Source organism: Xylona heveae (genome assembly GCF_001619985.1).
Source record: "Xylona heveae TC161 unplaced genomic scaffold L228scaffold_2, whole genome shotgun sequence".
NCBI classification, from domain to species: domain Eukaryota; kingdom Fungi; phylum Ascomycota; class Xylonomycetes; order Xylonales; family Xylonaceae; genus Xylona; species Xylona heveae.
The window spans coordinates 1,997,683-2,010,521 of NW_017264194.1; the positions used below are offsets into that span (position 1 = coordinate 1,997,683).

Consider the following 12,839-nt stretch of genomic DNA (forward strand, 5'->3'; position numbering starts at 1 on the left):
TATCTTAAGCCTTTTCCTCTCTTCTACCAGGTGTCTTCATAGGTCATAGGCGGGAGTCATCGTGTGCTGGTTATGACAAAGGACGGGCACCTTGTATTAATACAATCGTGATGATTATAATACGCTATTCTCCTCTCATTGAATTTAAAATCTTTGATTCAAAATATTTTTTTGACATTCCATCCATATACAGGGTTCTCACCCATTGAATCTTACATGCTGTGCGTGAGCGCTCCCCTTCGGCCGAGCCAGGAATCAACCCTAAGTACTATCTACGAAGAGATAATAACAAGCTATTGCTCATTTCTTTTGGAAATCACCCATGCTTGGTCCCGTCACCATACTCTCGGTCGACAGCTCTTACTTTAGGAATATATTCATTCAGCCTCTGTCTTTCTTCCGACGTAGCCTCCAGATTGAATGACTTTTCTAACCGGTCAGACAGGGCCAGTCCAAAAGTGGCGTACGCTACTGTGCCCAACCCCAGGAAAGCACGGGCGCGCGGGCTCAATGAGCGGTACCATCTAGGACCAGAAAAAAAAGATCAGTCACCTTGACCATTTTTGGCGCTTTATCAAAGGGATGGCATTTTGTAAATCCCTTCTATTTCGCGCTTTGGGGTGGGGTGGGAGGCGCGGAATATAACTCACTGCCAAAGCGACATTGCTGGAGGCGCAGGCGAGGGGAGATGAGGAGGTGAGGACTGATTTACCTCCCTCGAGCAGCGGCCACCACCAAGGTCGACTGAAAGCCTCTTCAATCTGCAGAGTGAACCCGGAAATAACACTAGCTGGTCAAATAAGGTAGCTTTAATCTATGCGAACAGTTGTGAGGGGAGAAGGGGGGTTGGGCAATGAAAGGCCAGCATGGCAGGGAGACGCAAGGGGCATCACGTGCACCCGTGGGCTGAAAGGCACGAAGGAGACAGCATGTCCAGTTTAATATATATCATGGGCAACCAACAGCATAATGGCCAAATATTCCTGGGATTTCTGCAGCTTCTGTCAAATTCGACGCTGAGATTGCTTTTAGAAAGCTATGCATGAGGAAGCCACTGGGAAAACTGGCCAACATTCAGAGTCTGTCTAGGTATATGCAGTGGTCATGATTTCCGGTCTTCGGCTGGCCAGTTACCGGCTCATAGGTTTGGCATTTGGAAGCGTAATTCTACTCTACTTGTTATTTCGTCATGTGGACATAAATCGGGGAGATCTCCATTTCTATGGACTTGGTAACAATGGGCCAAGAAAAGTCCAATATGCGGCGTTCGAGGATAGCGGAGTTGACTTTGCCGACGTCAAGAGAGCTGAGGAAGTTTTGGGCGTCATGAAGGAGACATTTTGGAAATACAGGTCCAAAGCCTGGGGCCACGACGATATCAAGCCTATCTCTGGAAAGCCGAGAGAAACCAGGTAAGAATACTAGCATATGCACGTCGCAATCAATCCCCCAAAGCAATTGATTTGGAGGCTTAAAGAGCCTAAATGCTGACAATTCAATGTGCCATGCAGGAATGGCTGGGGAGCGTTCATCGTGGACTCTTCAACAACAGTCGCCGTGATGGGTTTATCCGCCGAATTAGAGCTAGAAATAGACCACATCATTGAGAAGATCGATTTCGACAAAGCTCGCGGTCTCGTTGACCCATTCGAGACAACAATACGATATCTCGGTGGCATGATATCTCTCATCGAACTCATCGACGGCGGGGTCGCGCCTGACACGCCTCGAAAGAAACGTGATCGTTTGCTCGACAAGGCTAAGGCGCTGGCTCGAAAGCTGGGCCCGGCTTATGACACTCCGTCGGGACTACCATGGCCGCGTATCGACTTTGAAAATGACTCCCCTGGCGCGGCTCCAAAATATGTCATAGAGGGCCATCCGGCAGTGGCTCCAGCACGAGCAGGGACAAACTATCTTGAAAACCGGGTGCTCAGTCGGCTGACTGGAGACCCCGTCTACACCCTCAATGCAACAAAGGCATGGGGTCCAATGGTCTGGCCCAAAGACCCTGAAGAACTCCCAGGTATAATAGACGCTCCTATCGATATCATCACCGGCAAAGCGGCCGGTCACGACCGGACCTGGGATTCGGGCCATGACAGCTACTACGAGTATCTGATAAAAGCCTACATTATGGCCCCAAACGAGCCGTACGCCGCCACGTACCGAGACCGATGGATTCAGGCCGTGGATTCCCTTCGCAAACACCTGATAAGTAGATCAGCTGCGCCAGGCGGAGGAAAAGGTCATCTCTTTCTCGGGAAGAACAAAGATGGTGTGTACGAAAATGAGATGAGCCACTTGGCTCACTTCGTTCCGGGAAATCTCCTGCTAGGCGGCAAATATCTTGACCGGAAGGATATTGTTGAGCTGGGACTCGAGCTTCTAGAAGGATGCCACCACACATATACTGTGACGCCGACCAAGGTTGGACCAGAGAAGTTCTCCTGGATACCGGAAGAGAGGTCCAAACAGAACGCCTCGGAAACGATGGAGACCGAGATACATCGCAAGCAATGGGAGCAATACGGCTTTTGGGCCAACGAGCCAACCTACAAGCTTCGCCCCGAATACGTCGAAAGCGTCTTCTACGCGTGGCGCCTCACCGGCGACCCCAAATATCGAGAGTGGAATTGGGAAGCCTTCACCGCGATCCGCGACCACTGCCACGCCGCGCACGGTTACAGCGACCTGCGCGACGTCATGAACGCGACTGCACCACAAGGGGATAACAGCGAGAGTTTCTGGACTGCTGAAACGCTCAAGTATCTCTACCTTACTTTTGTCGATCCCTCCCATATGAATCTCGACGAATGGGTGTTTACTACAGAAGCACACCCCGTGCGAATCTCTACTCCAGAAATTCGATAAGGCATATAGAAGCATCTAGATTCTTGGATCGTTTCTTTCTTGCTCTCTTGCCTTCTTGCTTTCTTCCTTCTTTGGTTGCTTGAATTAACATTCTCCAGTGAATTCTTTATTTTTCCTCTCTCCCGTCCCGAGTTTCTTGGATACTTTCTCCTTCATTACCTTCAATATCCTCCATTTTCGTTTCTCCTTTATCCATTCTGGAGTTTACTTGTCATTGGTGTTGGACGTTTGCATCTCTCGCATTATCGGTATGGAATCAGAGACTCTGTTGGAACAGGGTCAAATTGGGTTTGGTCGTTGGTTCACTGATTGTTGGTTTTATTTTTAAAAACTTCTTTTCCTCCCTTTTCGTTTTCTGTTTCCTTTTTTCACTTGGGGTCTCACAACGGTATGGGTTGGAATGATGAAATGATTATCGTCACCGGTAGTATTCAGTATCTATCTGTCTACCTAGGTAGGCAGTCAAATCGCAATGAGAAGATTCGTCTACGGTCGTCATAATCAACGCCGTGCAAACAGTGATGGTACTGTCCATAGTAAGACCTCTCCTCCTGATCTTAGTAACAGTCTCTTCCGCACCGGCGCCGCCTCCCATGCTCATGCCCCAGCACTTTCCGACTATGAGCTTGGAACGCTTTTCCCGGGATCATCTTTAATCTCACTTCCGTGATCCTCAGAGGACCCGGAGAATATGTGTGCCGGAGAAACTATTCCCTTTCCCATTGGGACCGTCTCCTTGGTGTCCCACGGGCAATTAGAAGCATCTGATATCCGGCCTCTCCACAGATGTACTTTTGATTGGGGAGGATAATCCACATTCTACAGCAACCATTCGACATTGAACCGCACGTGATACTGAGAATAGATATCTCTGACAAGATTCTACGATACTCTGTAATTGAAGATCGCAGTAAGATTGTTTCCTAGGAAGATTTCTCTAATTTACAAACAAAAGTCTTTACACCATCTGCTGCGGATTGAAACGACGTGCACCTATTGGAAAAGGGAGTTCCAGCTCCTGCCTACGCACCATCATGCTAAAACAACCAATCCGTGGTCTGCCACGCCACAGGGGGGGGGTGGACTTCAACTGTTAGAAAGGCGATGCGATGCGAAAGACGAAAAACGAACCTCACGACAGAATAAAAACCACAAAGGGCAATAGACATGCGGAGACAGTATGGATAAGACGATGCAATGTAATGGCACGCTGAAGACAATATATGGTTCTCTCTACAATGCGCCACACAGTAGGGGTTATAAAAAAGAAAAGAAGGAGAAGAAGAAGAATCTATCTAAACGGAAATGCCGAAATGGGGGAACAAAGAAATGAATGTTATGTACAAAGTAGAAGAGAAATGAAAATTAAATAATATTGAAACGTTGCAATGTGCTGTATTCGAGGCTTGCTTCTCGCTGGATCCGCATTGCGTGCACGAATATATTAAAGCTGATAAGCAAGACCCTAAGCCATTAAGCAACTCTTATTGCAGATGGATGACAGAGAGAGTAGCAATATCTTCCCAAAGGTCCGGTATCCTAAATACCTTTGGTATCATATCCAAATGGGATGATGACAGCTTAAGGATGATATTGATAGAAGTTGGCGCAAGCAATGCTGTAGATGCCGCTGGATGAAAGATTCACGCAACTCGACTTCATGAGACGAGTCAACAAAAGTGCCGAAATGGGTAACTGCGATGCGGTTCGTAACATTTGCCGTAAATTATGTGAGGGGCGGTACCCCTAGTTACCCGTTTTCGGATAGGAAGCGTGAACCGTATGGTGGGTACCGCTCAGAGAGGTTCATCGAAATAGAGGAAACAAGAGACAGAGAGTGGTTTCCAAACGTAGAAAATAATTGACAGCCTTAAGGTTTTGAAAGCTGCTCCTTTCGGAAGAAGAGGAAGAAGCCAGCACAGATTATGAGCTGGAAGATGAGTGCCACCCAGAAATATGGCTGCTTAAGACCATCGGTAATGGAACCAGAGAAATCAGGGAAAACACCACCAGGGCCAATCTGATCCGGTGCTGTGGCACGGGCCAAGATGGTTGCGATAGAGCCGAGGACTTGAGCCGCAATGAGGGTGAAGGCAATATGGATACGTGTAAGGGTCTGGAGCAGAATCATACCAAAGCCGACTCCTTGGATTGCATCGAGGGTACCCAGCCAAAGCCAAATCGACCGGCCAACAAGCGCGCCGGCAACAGGTCCACCTGCCCATGGGACATATTGACCAATGTTGGAAATGCCCCATAGCATTTGGCACCAACGAGGGGCACCAAGGCCGATGGCAAAGACTGGGAGAATCCAGGAGTGGTCTTTGGAGAGTACACTGAAGAACCAGAGGAAGGCAGCCCAGGCACCGATAAAGAAGGCAGCCACAAGTACAATGATCTGCCAGGCTTTTGCATGATTACTTGACCACAGATACAACCAGTTGCGACCATATGGAGCAGAAAGCCAGTAATTCTGAAGGATGACCGTGACGAAGAACCACTATATAGTCTGTCAGGGGCCAATTCATGTGACATCAACAAGAAATAAACACGTACCAAAATGATTCGTCGTCGGAACAAGGTCATATAGAATGACGGCACTTTTCCGGGAACTTGTCGGTAATAGTCGGGCAGGCCAACAAATAGCAACCAGCCTATAACCCACATGAAACAGGCAATAGGCACAGTGATAGCAGTCATCTTCCAAGTGATTGAAATGGGACTTGCTTCCGTGACACCCATGTCGGTAAGCTTGGTGAGATACGATCCCCAGAACCACAGCGCAACAATATAAATCTGTTGAGTGCCCTGGACAGCACAAGCTCGGAAAACCCATGATTTGACGGGAGCGCCACCTAGAAGAGTAAGTACTTGGAGAACATGCCGCAGCGAGATGTATTCTTACCTTCGTCGCCAAAGTTCAAAGCAAAGAAAATAGATCCACTTGAAGATGCAACCGCATACATGCCAGTCCCAACATTTTGAACCCATCCACGGCCGGCTACATGGTGGACAAATGGCGCCATACCAATAAGGAAAAAGGCTGCGCCGTAGAAGAGGAACGGAATTGAAAGAACATAGACCGACTTCAATCTTCGGAAAAGAATCCACCAGATGACCGACGTTGCCAGGTATATGCTGGCGATGACATATAGCTTCTCCGCAGACTCTCCGACTTGACCTGTAAGGAGAGTAATCTGATACGAATTGGCAGCAATGATTTGTCCCTGGATTATATTAGCTGGGTAGATTTCCATTGAGCATAAGATTGCCTCACAAGTGCAATAAAGAAGGAGTACACTGGCCAATCTCCAATCCGGAATTGCAAGTATTTCTTCAATCCGGACGGCGGAACGTAGTCTTGTCCAAGCAAGAACTCATTCTTGACCGATTCATCGTGGCTGTCACTGCTATTGTTGTGCTCTGCGTCCAGATCTTCGTTGAAGATCGAGCCTGTAGGGCTAGGTTGCCGTTTCATCCTGAAAACTGAGGGCGCAGGAGTAGAGCCTCGTCCTAGTCGTGCATCGCGGAATTTGTCGAACCATTTTTTCTCACTTTTGACGAGATAATCCTCAATGCACATCACATCTTCAGAGTTCTTGCCATCAAGTGCTTCTAGCCTCTTTTCAAATGCTTTATAGTATTCGCCATTTGAGTCAGTGAAGAAAGGATCCACCTTTTGTAGTTTGAAGTCCTTTTTATCGCCCACCACTTCAGAAAGACTGAGTACAGATGCACTGCTAAGCCGGTTCTCTTGACGAGCAAAAGGGGACACAGGTGCGAGCAATCCATCCTCGGGGCCGAGTGAATGAGGGCCGGGGGAAACTGCACCAGGCGTACCAGGCAAGGACGGCGGTTCTTCTTCAAATTCATGATCTTGTCGAGGATATGACAATCCATGGCTGACCGGGGAGAGGCCGGGAGAGTATGCTTCACCCATCGCTCGACCAGCTTGAGCTTGCTCAGCAGTAACAGTGTACTCGTCACCATATTGAGAGATAATGTCGTCCTCTTCGCTTTCATCTTCGACTTCTGACACAGCAACCCCAATAGGACCGCTTTTGCTGCGCCGACGCTTTTCTCGATTGTTGTGTCCCGGTCCAGATCTAATGCCAAGAGATAACTTTCGGCTCAAACCAGGGCCAGGCACCGGTGGTTGTTCCTCTGCGCCCGGACTCGGGGAGCGGAAAAAGCTGCTGGAATTCCTATGTAACCATGAAGCTCGAGGAGGGCCGACGATGCTAACGGGACGGCTAGCGACCGTAGGGAGCGTGAGCTCGCTGCCAAATTGATGATTGTATGCCATCGGAGACGGCGGTCTTGTAGAAGATCCACTTTTGGAAGCTTCCTTGTTGTGAACTCGGATGGCATTGCCCTGCAGAGTCTCAAGGTCTTCAATCCATTGCTGGACAGGGAATCGCTGCTTGGCGGACCGAGCTCTCATCATGGCTCTTGTCTCTGTCTTGGATGCCAGAGCACCTTCAATGGCTTGTTTGAATTGGTGGATCAAATGTGTAGTCGTGGTAGATTCAACTGTATACCACCAGCCAGGCATTTGTCCCAGACCTCCAACCCTCGCACCGACACCAAGGGCTCCTTTACGGCCGAATTCAACAGCGACAAGTCCGAAAGGTTCGTCTCGAGAAGGAATAAGTGCAAATTCTGCTCCACTGAAAATGTATGGTGGAAGGGCAGTAAATTCTGGCCTGGAAAAGACTCTTCCAGGGTACAGTTCCATCATCTTGCCAAGCTTCAAGGCAGCAAACTTTCCGTAGAGATCAATGACAGGGCCAACACAGATTAGTTGAACCTTAGGGTGAGCTTCAAGAACGGCCGGGAAAACATCAGCAATAAGATCGACACCCTTCTGGGTGGACCAACGGCCAACAAACACAAATAGCTCGGCATTTGGATCCACATTAAGTCCTGCCCATTCTTGTGCTTGGCGCCGGAGGTCACCACGAGAGCCTTCATATTCCGGATCAATTCGGATGTCATCGCCTCGCTGCGCCTCGTTCCTATCCCATTCTGCAGTATCTGAAGGATCAGGGTTTGGAAGTTGGCCAACCTTGGTGAGCCCCCAGAAGATAGGATAACGTGCATATGATCGCTTTCCATATTTCTTTGACACTCCAACAGCGCCGAAACCCTTTTGGTGGACTCGAAGATAGCTGGCACCTGCGTGAAGCAAGTTGAAGACTTCACCAAACTGGACATATTTCTTGACAATGCTCGGGTCAAGATTATAGACAGCACAAACTTCTGCCCGCTCTTTGTTTGAGCGCATGGGCCACAATCCTTGAAATTCTGCATTGTGAAGAGAAAGACAGCAGGGAATCGTATTCGGCAGGAGGTGCAAAGGCGCAACTGCACCGTGGTAGTCGTTGATATGGTATAAATCGATGGGGAATCGCTTGATGGTCTCCGCAATGCAGGCATTCCAAGCGGAATAGTACACGGCACTGTCGAGATCGTCCATTCGTGGCGGGTAAGGCTCGGCCTGAGATTGCTGCCTGAAGACAGGCGCATCCAACAGGACGTAGGTGATATTATGCAACTGATGATATTGGACTTGAACCTCATAGGGTTTACCCAGGATAGTGACCACCATTGGTTCAGCCGGCGTATCAATGGGATAATCAATTCCGCCCACGCAAGGAACGACCCAGATAAGGTCCTGATGACCAAGATTCTTGCCCATGAGCTGTGCCATGACACCCAAACCACCGATTTTGATCTTAATCTTCCAATCTTCGATATCGTATTCCATTGTGGCAATCAGCACCATCCGTCTCTTCGTCGATGCACCCGCAGCGCCAACGGCGGCGGTGTCAAGAACGTTAGTCGAGCTATTCATCGCGCGACCGAGCTTCAAAAGCGGTCCCGACGCATTATCTGGCACAGCTGAGAATCCCGACCGAGCAAACTTGCGACGTAGAGCTAAGGGTATCAACTCTCTCTTCTGACTGACACCAACTTGATTAAATTTGACTTGGTAGAAAGACTTCATGAAAGCCCAAATAGCCAACGCTCCGGTAATGACTGGCACGAACCAAAGTAGGAAAAACAAAATCATCTGATGCCATCGGTTACCGGACGGCGTTAGCGTGTATGTATAGTCGCCATCATTAACGGAGATCTTGTATGACAGATATGGCGAAGGGGGATATTCTGAGACATTCAGGAAGTTGCCAGCAAGCGAAGATGGCGGCATCCGGTCCAGAACGCTATCACCATCCACGTCACCAAAAACCCAGGTTTGGTCCGGCTGGCCATCAGGATTCATTCCCCAAACATTGACTTGGAAAGTAGCAGGCCATTCAGTCATGAGGTTAAAGTCCCACATACCATTGCCCCGCCAAGTCATAGTATTCGGTACACCAGAATCGAAGCCGTATTGATTGAAGGCACCATGCAAGAACAGATGTGGGAATCGCTTTGGAGATTGGGCCACAGCATCGGCATGCTGGAAGGCGTCACTGCTACCTGCCAAGCGGCTGTAATAATGGACGATGACATGGTCGCCCTTCCAAGCCTGTCGCTTCGCACCCGACCAATGCTGAGGTTCCAGAGTTGTATTTCCGCCTTTGTATTCTGTCCAATTGGAGAAAGAGGTTCCCCAATTCAGTGAATAGCGGAACATATCAGCGCCGGCAGCTTTGTGCGACAAGTAGAGTGTACCATCAGATTCCTTGTGTAACAGAGCCTGCGTATAGTTTGCCAACGTAGGGAAAACGATTGGATTATCGTCCTGGCCGGTTCGGAAAAGAAGCCGATCGACAGCATCGGTGACATTGCCTGCCTGCGAGGTGGCATTGTTGAGTGTGACTGCATGTATACCATTTGAAACATTGATGAGAGTACCCTTCCAGGTCCAGGTGGTAGGAATCCCACCAACATACGTCGTATTAACCGCCGAGATAGTCTGGCACTTGACGCTGTTCTTGTCCAAAGACGGCGTTGTGTCATCCTCGGTTGACGAGTTAAAGCTTATGGAATTGGTCACTGAATCACAGTCCATCGGTGTCGAGAAATGGAATTCCACATTGATTGATTCCTGCTTCCCTGGCGCAACAGTTGACTTCAGACGCGCGTCGTGTCCGGGAACAAATCCGGTGAGCATAGGCGGAGGTTCAACAAACTTGTCCTTGGGGACATAGGCGCGGAATGAATAAGCCTCCATTGTGAGAGATCCATAGCAGCCATTGACCTTTTTTGATTTGGTGAATGCTAGGAGAATTGTCAGCAAATTGTGCTGCGGCGTTAATGTTTAATTCTGAGATGGGACTTACTCCAGTTCTGCGGCGAGTCAACCAGCTCAAACTCATCAAAAGGGTAAAAGAGGTTCTTGACAGTCGTGCCAGTGACGAAAGGTGCTATAAGCGCCGTATCATTGCTCTTACAATCAAAGACGTAATTGTGCGTTCTGTTCATGTTTGAATAGAGAAGCCAAACAGACTGGTTGCCTTGACCGACATCATCGAAGTCTTGGACGCCGTCCCATATGGACCGAAGCACACTCCACATGCCTGTTTCCGTTGGTGTTCCATTACTACCAGGGTAGTAGACGTTTTCAGTAAAGTTGGAAAGCTGTTGCAGGTAGTAACCATCATTCAACGCCGGAAAGTTGGAGCGCATGTGGTACATGCTCTTCATGATATTGCGGATTGGGTGCGTAGGATCACGGTGATCGAGACTGACAGTTGGATCGTGACAGCCATCGGTAGCGCTGTCGACTGGGAATCGGTAGTACTGCCCAGAGCCAATTTCGTAGCATCCATGGATCTGCCATGCGCGTGCAGGAGACATTGCTTGACGGCCGAAAAGATAGTTGGAGGCGGTGTTGTCAAGGATATAGAATGCTTGTTCTTCTCCCCAAAGAACCAAAGGTATTCCAGGCATGTGCAAGGTGGTGATGAACAATCCAAGGAGCATCCTCTCCGTGCCATTTGCAATCGCAGGCCATCGGAAAACGTCCTGATTAGTTGCACCATACATATGGCGGGGGTCGAATAATCCCGTGCTTGGGTTGACCAAATCGTTTGTGAGGAGCATGTATTCCCACATTTCAACCCAATTAGGAGGCGTGTCATAGCCAGATTCAAGGTTACCGTCCATTCTGCGCAAAGTCAGCACTGCCCTTTCAGGGGAAAAGAAAAGAGAGGGAGATTATGTTGTAAAGTGGAGGGGGGGATAAGGCAAAGGGTTTCAGGTAAATGGAAATCAGCTAGATGGACGACTTACCCTAGGAATCGGGTGAGTGTTCTATACACCGTATAATGGAACGCAGCAGCATCCAAGGCATTTTCGCCATGATCACGGAGGAAGAATGACTCCGAGGAGTTGTTCGTCATAGTGACCGCTGTGAGGTTGCTCGAGGGGGTCATATCAGGCTGGCGGCCACGACCCAAGTAGATGGATCCAAAGACGTTTCCACCCGTAATCTCACCGGGCATAAAAAAGTTATGCTTTCCGTATCTGGCCGCACAGTCGCGAATATATGCATTGAATTGTGCCATGGCGTCCACCGTAACCTGGGTTGCCTTATCGAACCGATAGCCGTCAACATCGAGCATTGCAATTGCCAAGCAGGAGAAATGTTGAATCTTTTCGAGCACTTCGGGGTCCCATTCTCGGAGTCGATCTTGAACCGAAGCAAATTTTGACAATTGACGTTGCCAATCTGGAAAGACACCAAAAGCCTCGGTATCGCCAAACTGCTCGGAGTGTCAGCCAACCAGCTACCAACTTGTACCAAGGCAGAAGAGACAGAAAGGCCCTACCTGATCAAATTCGCCATTATAGCACCCTTTCAATTGATCAGTCACATCGGATCCTACAGGGTAACCGGTCTCGAGCCAGAACCGTGGAAACTGGCAATTGTCTTGCCAGGTGTTTGAGAAGTTAAAGTCGCGGTATATCCGGTCTGTCTTCCATTCCACCTTGTGCCCTTTGAGGGTGAAGGGTGCGGTGGCGTTAAGATAGCCTTTGAAACCAATCAGGTCGCCCAGCCTAATTTACAACATTCAGTATATAACGAGACAAGATCGGTGGGCTGTTATCTAACTCACGTGCCGAAAGTATTATCCAAGATGACATACATCCCACGCTTGTGGATCTCGGCGACGGCTTGGCGCCACACATCGATGGTTCCCAAGTGATGGTCCAAAAGTGTCAAGTCCAGCGGCTAGCAGCATTCGTCAGTCTTCCTCTCTCTTGTTACGAGCTCAACCAGGAGCCAGTGCATACCGAGTACCCGTCAGCGCCCCAAGGCTGATTGATAAATGGAGAACCGGCAATGTAGATACCCTATTCAATGGTCAGTCATTGACGAACGCTCTCGCACAATGTAGGGGCATAGATTAAGAAATAAGAGACGCGAATACTGACCTTCATCCCCATTCCGCGCAAATAGTCAAGGCTGTCCACCAAGCCAGCCAGATCTCCACCATGGCGGAGCTGGTTGCCCATAATATCGTGCTCAAAGTAGGTGCCATTGGCATCATCATTGGTTGGATCGCCATTCACGAACCTGTCAGGGAAAACGGTATAGAAAGGGAAACGCCAACTGTCAGGCGACGGCGTGTAGGAGTGGCCGGTCCATTCTCCCCAGTAATCAACAGGATTCGTCGCGGATTGATTCTGGTTCAGATTCCACGGGATCTGCTCTGAATCATAACGAAGTCCCGAGACAATCGAGGCAGTCAGTAGCACCCAGAGGCCAGCCGCAGGAAAGCCCAGCATCCTGCGAAGCCGGCCGGCGTTCGCGTGGCCGTCGGTGGAATTGACGGACTTGCCTGCGCTGAGAAGCTCAACAGATAAGAAGCCGCCACTGCGGCGAGAGGACCGTGTGCGGCTCTAGAAGTTGAGCAGCGAGGAAAGATCGAAAACCCTTTGCAAGGAGAGCCGCGATATCAAACGAATGTAGTTTTAACAGTTGACACGATTGTGGTGAGGCTCAACTC

At 49.2% G+C, this 12,839-nt stretch overlaps 2 protein-coding genes across 2 annotated transcripts; one reads left to right on the forward strand and one right to left on the reverse strand.

Moving 5' to 3' along the window:
* Positions 1–1,104: 1,104 nt before the first annotated feature.
* Positions 1,105–2,874, forward strand: L228DRAFT_236545 (glycoside hydrolase family 47 protein; the record flags this gene model as incomplete). The annotated part of the gene is made up of 2 exons (XM_018330839.1): positions 1,105–1,412; positions 1,512–2,874. The coding sequence occupies 2 exons, from the start codon at positions 1,105–1,107 to the stop codon at positions 2,872–2,874; spliced, it is 1,671 nt and encodes a 556-aa protein (XP_018191003.1).
* A 1,870-nt stretch (positions 2,875–4,744) lies between these two features.
* L228DRAFT_207759 (glycosyltransferase family 5 protein) lies at positions 4,745–12,618 on the reverse strand (the record flags this gene model as incomplete). The annotated part of the gene is made up of 10 exons (XM_018329736.1): positions 4,745–5,374; positions 5,431–5,729; positions 5,780–6,101; positions 6,152–10,104; positions 10,167–10,993; positions 11,119–11,594; positions 11,658–11,886; positions 11,946–12,061; positions 12,124–12,183; positions 12,265–12,618. 10 exons carry the CDS (start codon positions 12,616–12,618, stop codon positions 4,745–4,747), a joined length of 7,266 nt encoding a protein of 2,421 aa, XP_018191004.1.
* Positions 12,619–12,839: the final 221 nt, after the last annotated feature.